Raw genomic sequence first — 13,297 nt, 5'->3', positions numbered from 1 at the left:
CTATCTATTATTTTATAGCTTCTATTTCTTGAAACATTTTTGGAACTTTCTTAACAACATTTATCCAACAGGTATTTTATTCGGTGCTTGGTGTTCTGCCTGATGTTGGATAGAGGACATTTATCAAGAGAGACAGTATTTGCCCTCAAAGAAATTAGAGACCAGCAGGAAAGAAAGGCATTAACTGATTAACTACACGAAAGCTGATGAGTATTTTGATTTCAGAAGTACTGGAGGGTCCAGTTCTGAATACTCTCAAGGTATATGCCTTTAAACATCCACAGTGCTCTTGATGTTTTAATGGTCAATATTCATACAGAATTAGCTCATATTGGGCATATAGGAAAGAAATTGTATATAAGTTGATGTAGTTAAGTAGTTTTCAAGAAGCAACAGACTGCTTTCCCCATTATATTCTCTACTAAGAGTCCATATTTCATTCTTCTTTCTCCTCAATGCAAAGGCATTTTTGGCTCATCTGGATACCCTCTATAGTTATCAGGAACTTATGTGTGTGCCAGGGTGGGGGGAGGAGCAGGGAGTGTGGTGGTGAAAAACAAATACATCACACGGATTGGCTACAGAGCACCTGAGGCATGCACGAGTTTGGGTAACAGTGAGAAAGATAAAACTGGCATTCTGAATCATGAAATACTTTGCAGTTCTCAAGAATATGTCAGGAGCAGGAATTATTTTTCTTAGGTGTAGTGATATAACATGAGAGAGAGAGAAAGGGAGGAGAGAGAGGAAGGTAGGTGACAACATGTGAACCTTGCAGACTGGGGCAGGCCAATTCACAATTTTCTGTCACTCACAGTTTTGTTTCTGAATTTCCAGGACAGGTAACTTTGGAGCACTAAGACTATGCAATAGCTCATAATCTAATGCTAAAAGTTATTTTAAAAGAATGAATTCCCAAAATATTGTGAGTCCTAGCAACAGCATTATAATAAGATTCCAGTCTCCTAAGATTATTATTAGAAAAGAACAGGAATTATTGATTCCCTTACTATAAAGTAATACATCCTATAAAAGAAGAAAAAAATAATCAGGGAAGAGCGAAACTAGGCTTAGTAGAGTTAGAATCCGTTATAACAAGAGGCCAAGCTATATACTCCCCACTCAGCAGAAACATCATCTTGGGTTTTTGTTTTTGTTTTTCATCAGTTGTTTCTAGAGTAAATGAAGTTTGAGAGTTGATTTGTCCATTTTGTCATCTGGTATAGAGGCAACGCATCACGTTTCAAAGGACCCTGATCTGCTCTAAATCTAGCTACTTCCACTTTACAAGCCTTAAATTTAGCCTTACACTTTACAAGATAAAGTAATTCATAACTTTCTTCTGTTATTTTGTCTAACACCCAATAATATTTTCCCATTCTATTTCTATTCTCCTATCCCCAAATGGCAGCAAATTCCTCCTTGCAATAAGTGTTGCCTTATTTTTTTAAAAAAGCCTTTATTACTTATTTGAATTTTCTACAAACCTATACTTATTATAATTCCCAACATATTCACCAAATTGAATGAATGTTATTGAATGAATGCTCTAAATAAATGTTAACTGTTTTTTAAAAAATAGCATTAAAGATGTTTATAAAAATGAATCTTTTCATATAAAGCTTCACAAATCATAACCTCTCACATAATACCTCATTATACCAAAGAGTTTTAAAAAATCTAGCTTGGACTATCATAATGAGAAGGGCAAGGTTACAGACTGAATCACCGACTTGTCATGTAGCTTTGAAGTGGGCAATGTTCAGACTCTTTCTAATTCCAGTAATTGTCTTACAAGTTCATGCTAAGGTCAGAATTAACAAATACTCACCCAGCATCTTCAAAACACCTAATAGATTGTGAATTATTAAAGATTCAAAGGGCTAGGAGGCATACTCTAAATTTCATAATCTAATCAGCCAGACACTTGTTTTTTCAATCAGAAACCACTTACTAAGTGAATACAATGAGCTGGATAGACCCTGCAAGCAGATGACCTCTTTGCAGTAGAGACCTGCAAATGTCTTCTCCATCTGAGGGTGTCTATGTTTCTGCTGCCACACTCACCGGGGTCTGTGTCTCTGTGTCTCAAGTTCAACATCCTGAGGGGGTTCGAACTGGTCTGACGAGTCACTATTTCCCTCAGAGCAGAGCTTCCATACCATACAACTTTACCCCATTCATTCTTTTTTTTTTTTTTTTTTTTTTAAAGAAGATGTTGGGGATAGGAGTTTATTAATTAATTAATTTATTTTGGCTGTGTTGGGTCTTCATTTCTGTGTGAGGGCTTTCTCTAGTTGTGGCAAGCGGGGGTCACTCTTCATCATGGTGCGTGGGCCTCTCACTATCGCGGCCTCTCTTGTTGCAGAGCACAGGCTCCAGACGCGCAGGCTCAGTAATTGTGGCTCACAGGTCCAGCCGCTCAGCGGCATGTGGGATCTTCCTGGACTGGGGCACGAACCCATGTCCCCTGCATTGGCAGGCAGATTCTCAACCACTGCCCCACCAGGGAAGCCCTGCCCCATTCATTCTTCAAACCATTTCTTCATGCTAGCTGCCCTTCACTTGGGCTCCCAACAATGGTGTGACTAGGATGACGGGGTCAGAATATGGCCACTTCAGTGGAACCATCTGTGGCACTTTTGGTCACCAGTGGCCGTGGCTGTGACAGACATTCTCAGAGGTAAAAGACCCACTGTTCATACACACCATATATATATATTTACACTGTAATTAATTCATGAGTAGTCAGCTGTAAAATATTAGTTTATTGAATAATAATAAGTACGGTTTAAGTGTATTTTCTGTAGGATCCTCATTTGTATTTTCCTTTTAGAACTGTAGAGTTTTTAATGAACCAGGGATGGTTCCAGTTTCTTCTTTGGACAGATGGGGGGAGGGGGAGGAGAGAGAGATAGAGAGAGAAGGGAGGAGGGAGAGAGAACAAGAGAGAGAGAGAGAGAGAGAGAGAAAGAGAGAGAGAGAATAGGAAATACTTCAAATGTTGAAAGACTTGTGGCAAGGTTGTTCAGCAGCCATCAAAGTAGAATCCAGGATTCCAGGCAGTGGGGTCTTCTATTCAACACACTTCACACCATAACCTCATTTTTACATTTTGTCTCGTTTTCTAAAATCAAAACAGTAAAATGAAAGGAGAAAAAGAACCCAATAACATGAGTTCTCAAATTCTCTAAATATTCCTCACTTAGAGTTAAGCTCAGTTAAGAGTCTAGGATGCTACACCCCTGATTTGACTCATTTCTATCCCTGCTGGAATTACCCTTTTCTCTGATCTCTGTCTACACTGCTGCAGGTCCTGGTCAACAACATTGCTGGTGTGTGCCACTAGACACACAGAGTGTTCAGCCCGCCTGCCTCAGTCATAAGGGAACATAGCAGAATGTCTTCCTAGAGGCAAGTGGGTTGTTATATTATCTTTAGTCAAAGGATAAAGATACTAAAGATATTTTGCTTTCTGTTTTGTTTCTTGCCAATTCACTATGACTAAACTGAAAAGGGCTATAAATTCACATAGTGCCAAACTGAATAACAAGGTGTAGTAATTTTTCTTGTTGAATTAAAAATGTAACCCTAACAGGCACATATGTAGCTTCTATGCCTGATTATTACTCTCCCCTCATGTATCTTCCTTTTCCTTACACAGCTGCTGAGACCATATTTCCTCTGGAAATAGACAATGGAATTTCACCCCTTTCCCAATTCAGGTACTAACCAAACTTATTTTTCATTTTTATTTTTTTTCTCGGCTACTTGAGTCATGCCTATGCCAAATTCCTATGAAAAGGGGAAGCAAGTACATTATTTTTCATACATAACAAATAATTCCATTAAAACTAATCATATATGGCCTCAAAACTGAACTTTTTAGCAGAATGATAGCCTGGGCCAAAGCCCATCGCAAAGAAGAATGTGAAAAAAGTGAGAAGCACATAATGCAAGAAAACTCACACTGATGTTGGACTAACCAATGATTTCACCTTATGATGCTAATTTTTCTCCATTCTAATCTTTAAAGAGACTCTTCTGTCTGGAAAGATGAATGGAGCTGAAAAGATGGCAGCGCAAGCTGACGGAATATAGCATCTTCTGATTTAAACAAAGGTGCCTCTGGGAAACTATCAAAGGTTACAAAAGTGAGTAGTTATACAGAAAAATTAAAGAAATTAAAAGGAATCATATTATCCTAGTCAGGGAGTAGATTTTAAAATATGTGTGTGTTTAAAATCTAATTCACTCTGTACAATTTCAGTGGCTGAAGTCTTAGTGCATTAATCAAAATGGGTAGGTGTGGGCTCTGCTTATCCTAAACTCAGACATGCTAAAGGAAAGAAAGATTAATCTGATAAAGATATCACTATTTCTAATTGGACTGACAGGCAAGTGTAGTGTGGGTGTATGAGGCAATGTCGGGTGAATTATAGCGAAGTGATGAACTACCTTGAAGATGAAGCAATCAAATAGATAGCTCTAAAAATTACCACGGCATCTTTATTAAACACTTTGGTTCAAGTGTGCCTGTCTCGGCCTTCTTTACAAAGAGCAGAAGCACTGTGTTGTATTTGGTGAAATTAAATCTTAATAGGAGAGCATCAGCTAAGCTAACCCTTCACTTACCAAAATTAAACGCTAGATATTCATTTCCTTTCTAAGAGGAGGAGATGACATTTTGATAGTACTTTCAATTCACAAAATAGTTAAACACCCAAGAGAAGAGTTAGCAAACAGTTTTTAAAAATGTCTCTCACATATTTGTATCTGTGCATTGTGCACTCTTTTTAATTAAAAGTAACGTGAAACATTTGTTACTCATCCTTGTCTTTCTTATAATTTAGCAAGTCATTATTTTATCTTCAGAAGAAAAGATAATTGTCTCTGAATTATTATGATTGAATTGAATAAAGTCAAGAAGTTTTTAGAAAAAACGATAATTGTCTCTGAATTATTAGGATTGAATTGAATAAAGTCAAGATGTTTTTGTAATTGGTAGAGAAGAGCAAGTAGTTCCTATTGTTTAACAATTTGCCTTTGTCTGATTAGATAAAAATTTCAAAAAGTGAGACCATAAAGAAAGATCCCCCCAAAATGTACTCCTAATCTCACTATCAAGAGATAACTACCAGTAACATTTTTGCCTTATATGAATGTATACATACATATGTAATACATAAATAAGCACATAAAAGTGTGTTTTTTATACATACATACACATTATATATGTGTGTGTGTACACTCACACATACACACACACACATATATACATGTTTTTTAATGGAATCAGACTACATAGTTTCCTTTGAATCCAGCTTTCTTTTCTTAGAAATATATTGGAGGCATTTTTTCAAATTAATAAGTAAAGATCTATGTTAACATTTTTAATGTTTTCATAGTATTGCATTTCATGTGTCTTAGCATTTATTTAACTTAACATATACTAATGAGTATTCAAGTTGTTTTCAACCTTTGGCCATTATGAGCAGGATGCATCTTTGAATTATAATCTGAAATCATACACAAATATGAAAAATTTTATTTAGACTACTTCATGCTGTGAGTCACAAATACTAGATAAATGCTCCAATGGGTAATGGTACTTATTTTATAAACCTTTGAAACTGCAATTCCACTCAGCATTATATTTCTCCATTAACTCAGAGTATTTCATATTTCCCCTCATATATTCCTTTGGAGAAGTTAAAAGGACGTCATTTCTATCTACATTTAACATACTGACTTCCAGTTGGAGTATCCAAAGTTATAAACGTGGGAGAGGCAATACTAACTAAATCTAAGGAACATAGTTGCTTGCATCTACTTTGTGTTCTTTCCAACGGACCAGAGCTTTCCCCTGGTTCTTGGTGTGGGAGGAACCCTGGGGAATTAACTAGCCTGATTTCTCATTCCTGCCTCTTTTCCTTCAACTGTAGTGATCTTTTCTGTCTTCATCCAATATCTCCTTTAAATTTTGCTGATGTCAGAATATCTCCTATTAGTCTCCCTTTGATTGTAATCACTTCTCTACTCTAAAACACCTTAGCAATTAAATACAGCATTCATTGAGAGTTTATTTTGTGATCTTGAATTTTATGTAGGTATCTCTGTTCTTCTCTAGTCTATAAACTTTGGTCATCAGAGACCCAAGATGCTATTTATTTGGAATCCACTAAAGGCACCTTGCACTTTAAGGAACACACATATTGAATACAGTATTTTAAACTATACTGTAACTATACAGTAATGAGAAATATTTTAGCTTTTGGACACCATCAATACTTTCTCATTATATTACGTAAAGCTATTTATTTACTGTATTAATTAATTTAAAGAGAAAGGGTACTTCAGGTAGTTTTCAGTTCGACTTTGAGTTCATTTTGGAGAAGAGATTTGAAATACAAAATCCATGATTTTTGAATGTTGAAAACCATTAGACTAGAATGAAAGAAATATATGAAGTTGTATTACATATAAATATTATTATAGCATTTTTAAAAAATGTTTGATAGTTAAATCAATCTCATTTGATTTTTTGTTATTTACTATAGCATTTTTTGAAGTACATTTTAGCAAAAATGCATACCTTTATACAATTTGTCCAGCTCTTGAATACAATTTTCCATACTTTGAGAAGAGATCAAATGATGGCAATACAGTTTGGAAATCCTAGGAGGAAAAAGATCAACAATTACCAAAGAGGTCATGCTGATTTCTTATGTTATTTTTGTTATAATTCAAATTATATTAAATTGCTAGATGGATATCATTTAACTGCACTTCAAATTTCCCATCATGCCCTCAAATAAAACAAAATTAGCAGGTAAGCTTTATCAGTTGAAAGCCAGATATATGGGTGGACACTTTCTTAAACACATAGTTTTTATGAGCTGTGGATGGCCGCCTGGAGAAGCTCTGAGCAACACAGTGACATAGCCACCTGTCTTCACAGAGCTCACAATCTACATGTTTCTCCTTGATCTTGATGATGGTGCATTTGGCTCCTTTTCTGACATGATTTTTCTTCTACATTTCCCCTCATTGAATCACCTCTAGCAACACCTCTGCTTACTGAACACTCTGCCTCTCAGTCTTTATACTTAGAGATGCCTCCACCTAGACAGCCTTGTCTCCAGTTATTCCCATGGTTCATTCCTTCCCTTCATCACATCCCTGTTCAAAGAGACCCTCCCTCACTACCTGCACATAAAATAGTACCCCTGAAACTTGCTATCATTTTAAACGGCTCTATTTTCTTCAGAGCAATTACCATTCTTTGATACTATATATTTATTTTGTGTCCCACATGAGATGGTAAGCTTCATACAGGTAGGTACCTTGTCTTGTGCAAAATAATATTTGTTGACTAAATGAATGAAAAAGGAAAGGTGTTATACCCAAATAATTATAATAGAAGGCCACCTGTGGTAAATATCACAGAAGTGATATAAACAAATGCTGAAGAAGTTCAGAAGGAAGAGAGGACAAATCATTTATTGTTGAGTAACCAAAGAAGCAGCATTTGATTGACAATAGAAACGAATGCTTTTCATGCATGTGAAGCAGGCAAAGTCGTTAAAGAGGTAAAGTACTAAATCGACAGTGGATACTGTAAATAAATGGTCAGACTATATAAAAGTATATGTTTCTCCTTTGTAAAGCAGGCTTATCCTCAATGGAAATGATTTTGGACAATTTTCCTTAAGAAAACCTTGGAAGGAAGGACCTCTGCCCAGGGTCAACCTCTTTAGAGGGTTCCTACCTTACAAACACACAGAAGATAAATGCATTAAAGAACATACAGGAACCTCTGTCACTAGGGATCTGGCTCTCCACTCCAGTACAACAGAGCCCCAACCCTAAATATCTGCTTTTATGAATAAGCCCAGGGCTTAATAATAAGCCTATTCAGGCCCAAGGGAAAAGCCCCACATCTGTTGTTTTGTGTTTATGAAACAAAAGTGACAAAGCCCAAGTGACATGAAGGACAAAAGGTTGTAACAGACACTGCTTTCGAGTACACAAAGAATTTGTGTGACAAAAATGCTTAGTTAAAAGACAAATTAATTAATTCGAATAAAATCCTTCTTTTTGGATAGCATGAATGCAATAGAACTTTATATAATGAAGTATAATTTTCTTGTGGTGCTGAAGTCCATATTCTGGCTTTCTTTTTATTTGAAATTGTGATTCTAGGGGTACTCAGGAATCAACATAGTGTTTGCAAGAGTGGCTCATGACATATTGGGAATATTTTGCAATAGTAAGTAATTCATATTACTCTTAAACTTGAATGTATGAAGTTAGGCATATGTGAGAAGCATGATAGTGATTTTTTAATGTCGGCACTTGATGAACCCTGAAGACTAGAACTATGGATGGTTTAAGTTTTATAAATATATATGTATAACAATAATCTAGGTTTCAAAAAAGTAAATGAAAAGGTTTGTTTTGTGCAAATGATCTTAAACTTTTGATATTTTAACTACTTTTTAAAATTTTACTATAATAAATCATTTTGGATATTTAAAAAATTTATTTCTAGTTTTTTCCTCTTATAAAAAAATGAAGTATAGTTGATTTGCAATATTATATTAGTTTCAGGTGTACAGCATAGTGATTCATTATTTTTACAGACTATACTCCATTAAAAGTTATTATAAGATAATGGCTATAATTCCCTGTGCTATACAATATACCCTTGTTGTTTACCTATTTTATACATAGTGGTTAGTAACTCTTAGTCCCATACCCCTAATTTGCCCCTCCCTTCTTCCCTCTCCCTTTTGGTAACCAGTAGTTTGTTTTCTATATCTGTAAGTCTGTTTCTGTTTTGCATATACATTTGTTTGTATTCTTTTTAGATTCTGCATATAAATGATACAATGTAGCATTTGTCTTTCTCTGTCTGATACACGTTAGAAATTCAGCTCTACATGAAACGAGGAACATTAGAGAAGAAATAAATGAAGGTAAAGATCTTAATTGATCGTACAGATAACAGTCTTGTTCAAAATAATAATAACAACAATATAATCAGTGATTATAGCTTATGGATAAGGTAAATAAATAACAGCAATATTATAAGGGATGGAAGGGAGGAGTTGGGAATAATCTGTTATAAGGTAGTTGAACTACCCATGAAACAATATAGTGTTATTTGAAAGTGGACTTGGATTAGTCAAAAAACACAAACAGATTAAAAGTAAAGGCATGGGGCTTCCCTGGTGGCGCAGTGGTTGAGAGTCTGCCTGCTGATGCAGGAGACACGGGTTCGTGCCCTGGTCTGGGAAGATCCCACATGCCGCAGAGTGGCTGGGCCCGTGAGCCATGGCCGCTGAGCCTGCGCGTCCGGAGCCTGTGCTCCGCAACGGGAGAGGCCACAACAGTGAGAGGCCCACATACCGCAAAAAAAAAAAAAAAAAAAAAAAAGTAAAGGCATGGAGAAAGATATACTATCTAACATTAAGCAAAAGAAAGTTGGAGTAGCTACATTAATTTCAGATAAAACAGACTCCAGAGTAAGGAAATAATCTGGAATAAAGATGGACATTACATGATAAAGGAGTCAATTCTCAAAGAAGACATAACTGTCCTTAATGTGTATGTACCTAACAACAGAGCACCAAAATACATGAAGTAAAAACTAATAGAACTGCGAGGAGAGGTAGACAAATTCACTCTTGTAATTGGAGGCTTCAATACCCCTTTGTAAGTAACTGATAGATCTGGCAGGCAGAATGTCAGTAAGGATACAATTGACCTGAACAGCACTATCACTCAACTGGATCTAATTGACACTTATAGACTACTTCATCCAACAATAACCACACATTCTTCTCAAGCTCACATGGAATATTCACCAAGATAGACCACATTCTGAGCCATAAAGTATAGCTTAACAACTTCAAAAGAGTAGACATCATACAAAGTATGTGTTTAGACCACAATGGAATAAACTAAAAAGTAATAACAAAAAGATAGTTTAAAATTCCTGAAATATTTGGAGATTAAACAATACCCTACTAAATAATACAGAGTCAAAGAAGAAGCATCGAGAAAAAAAATTTTTGAACTAAATGAAAACTAAAATACAACTTGGCAAAATTTGTGGGATGCAGCAAAAGCAGTGCCTACAGGGAAATTTATAGCATTGAATGCATATAGTAGAAAAGAAGAAAGATCTACAATCACTAATCTAAGCTTCCACATTAGGTAAGTAGAAAAAGAGCAGATTAAATCCAAAGTATGCCAAAGAAAATAAAATCAGAGTAGAAATTGAAAACAGGAAATTAATAGAAAAAAGTCAACAAAACCAAAAGTTGTTTCTTTGAAAAGATCAATAAGATTGATAAACACCTAACCAGACTAAGAGAAAAGAAAGAAGATACACATTACAAATATAAAAAAAGAAAGATGGACCATCACTACTGATCCCATGAACATTAAAAGGATAATAAAGGAATTTTTTGAACAACTCTGTTCATAAATTTGATAACTTAGGTGAAATGGACTAATTTCTTGGAAGTCACAATCTATCAAAACTCAAACAAGGAGAAATAATCTAAATACGCCTATAACTATTTTAAAAATTGAATAATTAGTAACCTTCCAAAACAGGCCTAGATGAGGTCACTGGTGAATTATACCAAAAAAGGAAGAAATTATACCAATTCTGTAAAATTTATTCCAGAAAACAGATGTACAGAAAGCACTTCCTGACTCATTCTTTTCATCGTCTATAAAATAAAGAAATCTTACAGGGTTGGTGTGAGGATTAAACAGGATAAAACATCTTAGCACTAGCTTTTTCCTCCATCTTTCCTTCAAGGGTAAAAATCTATTCATAGTCTATCCAACATGTGTTTTTAAAAGTTAAATTAAATTCCATTGACACATATGAGAGACTAATTATGGTGCAATAATGTAGTGAAACAGAACTGAAAGGATCTTGATTGTATCCTCCATCAGTAAAAATATTTTAAGCATCCTCAATATATTTTTGGTTATCTGCTTGAAATTCTATATGTGTAACACTGTGATAGTAAAATATAATGTTAAATGATATACAAATGAGGTAAAAATAAATAGAAATTATAATATTTTCTTCCCTCATTCCTTTGGATCTTCTTGTGTACTTAGTTTTGGGCTCCTCTAATATAATGAATGAAGCAACAATTAATTGTGTTATACTTTAACCTGTGCATTCCATTAACATTTGAGCATCTATAGTGTGTCAGCACTACACTAGATAGCTTCCAACTATCTAGGTAACCAAAACTTAGCTGTGTCTTCCCAGGATCCCTCACAGGCCAGTGGAAGAGTCAGAAAATAGGCATTTATAGTTGTGTAGATAAGCAAGGATTGACTCTTCAAGTACCTATACTCTACATCCCCTGACAGAAAATCTTTCACAAATCCTTTATCACTCTTATTTTATTTAAAAGCCCACTTTCTTACTTGGCCCTAGTCAACCAATAACTGTTACCTCTGGTATAGGAAGAGGTGAACACACCATTAAGACAGCTTTGGTTTTGGAAAAAATCTGATGCTGGTTCTCATTTGTTTATAATATTCCTTGGCCAACATGTTATGGGAAAAAACAGGCCACCATGTTATGGGAAGCTATTTATGAGCTCCAGAAAACCACCTGCATGACACTTGTACGTTGTCACTTTTGAAATGGGGGGGTGAAGGACAGCATTCCTGAAAAATAACCTCATCAAGAAAAAACACTGGGGATGTAATTCTAAATGCTGCCATAGCCTTTGCGTGCCAGAGCAGACAGCTTTTGCTATTAGCTTTTGACCAGCCAAACACAAATAATCCACTGCCAAAATGAGCTCCTTGGGACAATTTAGGACTCTTTGGAAGTGAATGGCTCTTTGAGCTGGAATGCAGCCCAGGTCCATTTTCAAACCCAAGTCAAAATGACAAAGAGCAAATTTCCTGGGCCACTCACCCCTAAGTGTAGGATTACTTTAGGTTGGCAGCTGCACTGTTTAACTAGTTATTTAAGGCTTTTCATCAGATATTCATGACCAGCTTTAATGTTGGTAAGCAGGATGGAGCTGATAAACTATAGTGGACAAATCCTCCAAGATTAGAAGGACAAGAGGGAAATGAAAGGTTATGCACATATTGTTCAGCTTAAAATATTTTTTATATATTCAGCTCTAAGCTGATTAAATACAGGAAAATATTTCCTGAATGAGACTATAGTTAAGTCTGGCTAGGGCTTGGGATTTTCCATGATCTATAAACAACAGTTCACAGGCAGTTTTAAAAGATCACCTGGCATTATTCCTGCACGATCCAACTTTGCTTTCATTGCATGTAGAAAATTCTGTGATGGCAAGACCACCTCCACTGTTTCGACAAAAGAACACACATGCAATGGCTAAGAGCTGTAGGAGTTTTTCTCTTCTTTCTGTTCAGTATGAGTTTTCAGGAAAACATTCTAAAGCATTCTCTATTATTTGTGTTCTTCTCAATTCCCTAGATTTAGGATTTACAATGTATTTTTTCAATTAAACTATTTGTATATGTTTCTGAAGAAACAACTTTTAGCTGACATTGAGTTGACAATGCAGTGTCAGTCTGAACCTAGAAAGGAAACCAAGTTCATTTGTATATTAAATTATGTCAGAGTCTCACTGAGGGTATTTGCATGGGTGGTTTGAAAACTTGATGACTTCTATTCTGAGGCAGGATTGCTTTGTAGCCAAGCTGACTGGGTGCTTGTTTCCTCATCTAAAAGACAGAGATGAGAGAGACCTTCAAGATGGCGGAGGAGTAAGAAGTGGAGATCACCTTACTCCCCACAAATACATGAAAAATACATCTACACGTGGAACAACTCCTACAGAACATCTACTGAATGCTGGCAGAAGACCTCAGACCTCCCAAAAGGCAAGAAAATCCTCACATACTTGGGTAGGGCAAAAGAAATAAGAATAAACGGACACAAAAGAATAGGGACAGGACCTGCATCTCTGGGAGGGAGCTGTGAAGGAGGAAAGGTTTCCACACACTAGAAGCCCCTTCACTGGCGGAGATGGGGGGTGGGCGGGGGCGAAGCTTCAGAGACATGGAGGAGAGCACAGCAACAGGGGTGCATAGGGCAAAGTGGAGAGATCCCCACACAGAGGATTGGTGCTGACATGCACTCACCAGCCTGAGAGGCTTGTCTGCTCACCTGCCGGGGTGGGTGGGAGCTGGGAGCTGAGGCTCGGGCTTTGGAGGTCAGATCCCAGGGAGAGGACTGGGGTTGGCTGCATGAACACAG

The 13,297-nt window shown here is 36.2% G+C and overlaps 1 protein-coding gene across 1 annotated transcript in view; it reads right to left on the bottom strand.

Moving 5' to 3' along the window:
• Nucleotides 1-2,748: 2,748 nt before the first annotated feature.
• SPATA17 (spermatogenesis associated 17) overlaps nt 2,749-13,297 on the bottom strand; it is a 177,811-nt gene continuing 167,262 nt past the window's right edge. Inside the window, exons 10-11 of the mRNA XM_081254442.1 lie at nt 6,596-6,678; nt 2,749-3,127 (exon numbers count right to left, since the gene is read on the bottom strand). Coding sequence (XP_081110568.1) covers nt 6,598-6,678 — 81 coding nt within the window. The 3' untranslated portion in view covers nt 2,749-3,127; nt 6,596-6,597. The remainder of the gene's footprint in view (nt 3,128-6,595; nt 6,679-13,297) is intronic.

The sequence above is a fragment of the Mesoplodon bidens genome, assembly GCF_964165515.1.
Source record: "Mesoplodon bidens genome assembly, chromosome: 2".
Lineage (NCBI taxonomy): Eukaryota > Metazoa > Chordata > Mammalia > Artiodactyla > Ziphiidae > Mesoplodon > Mesoplodon bidens.
Note: the sequence above shows the minus strand (reverse complement) of the source record. Positions and strands in the feature narration are given on the sequence as shown.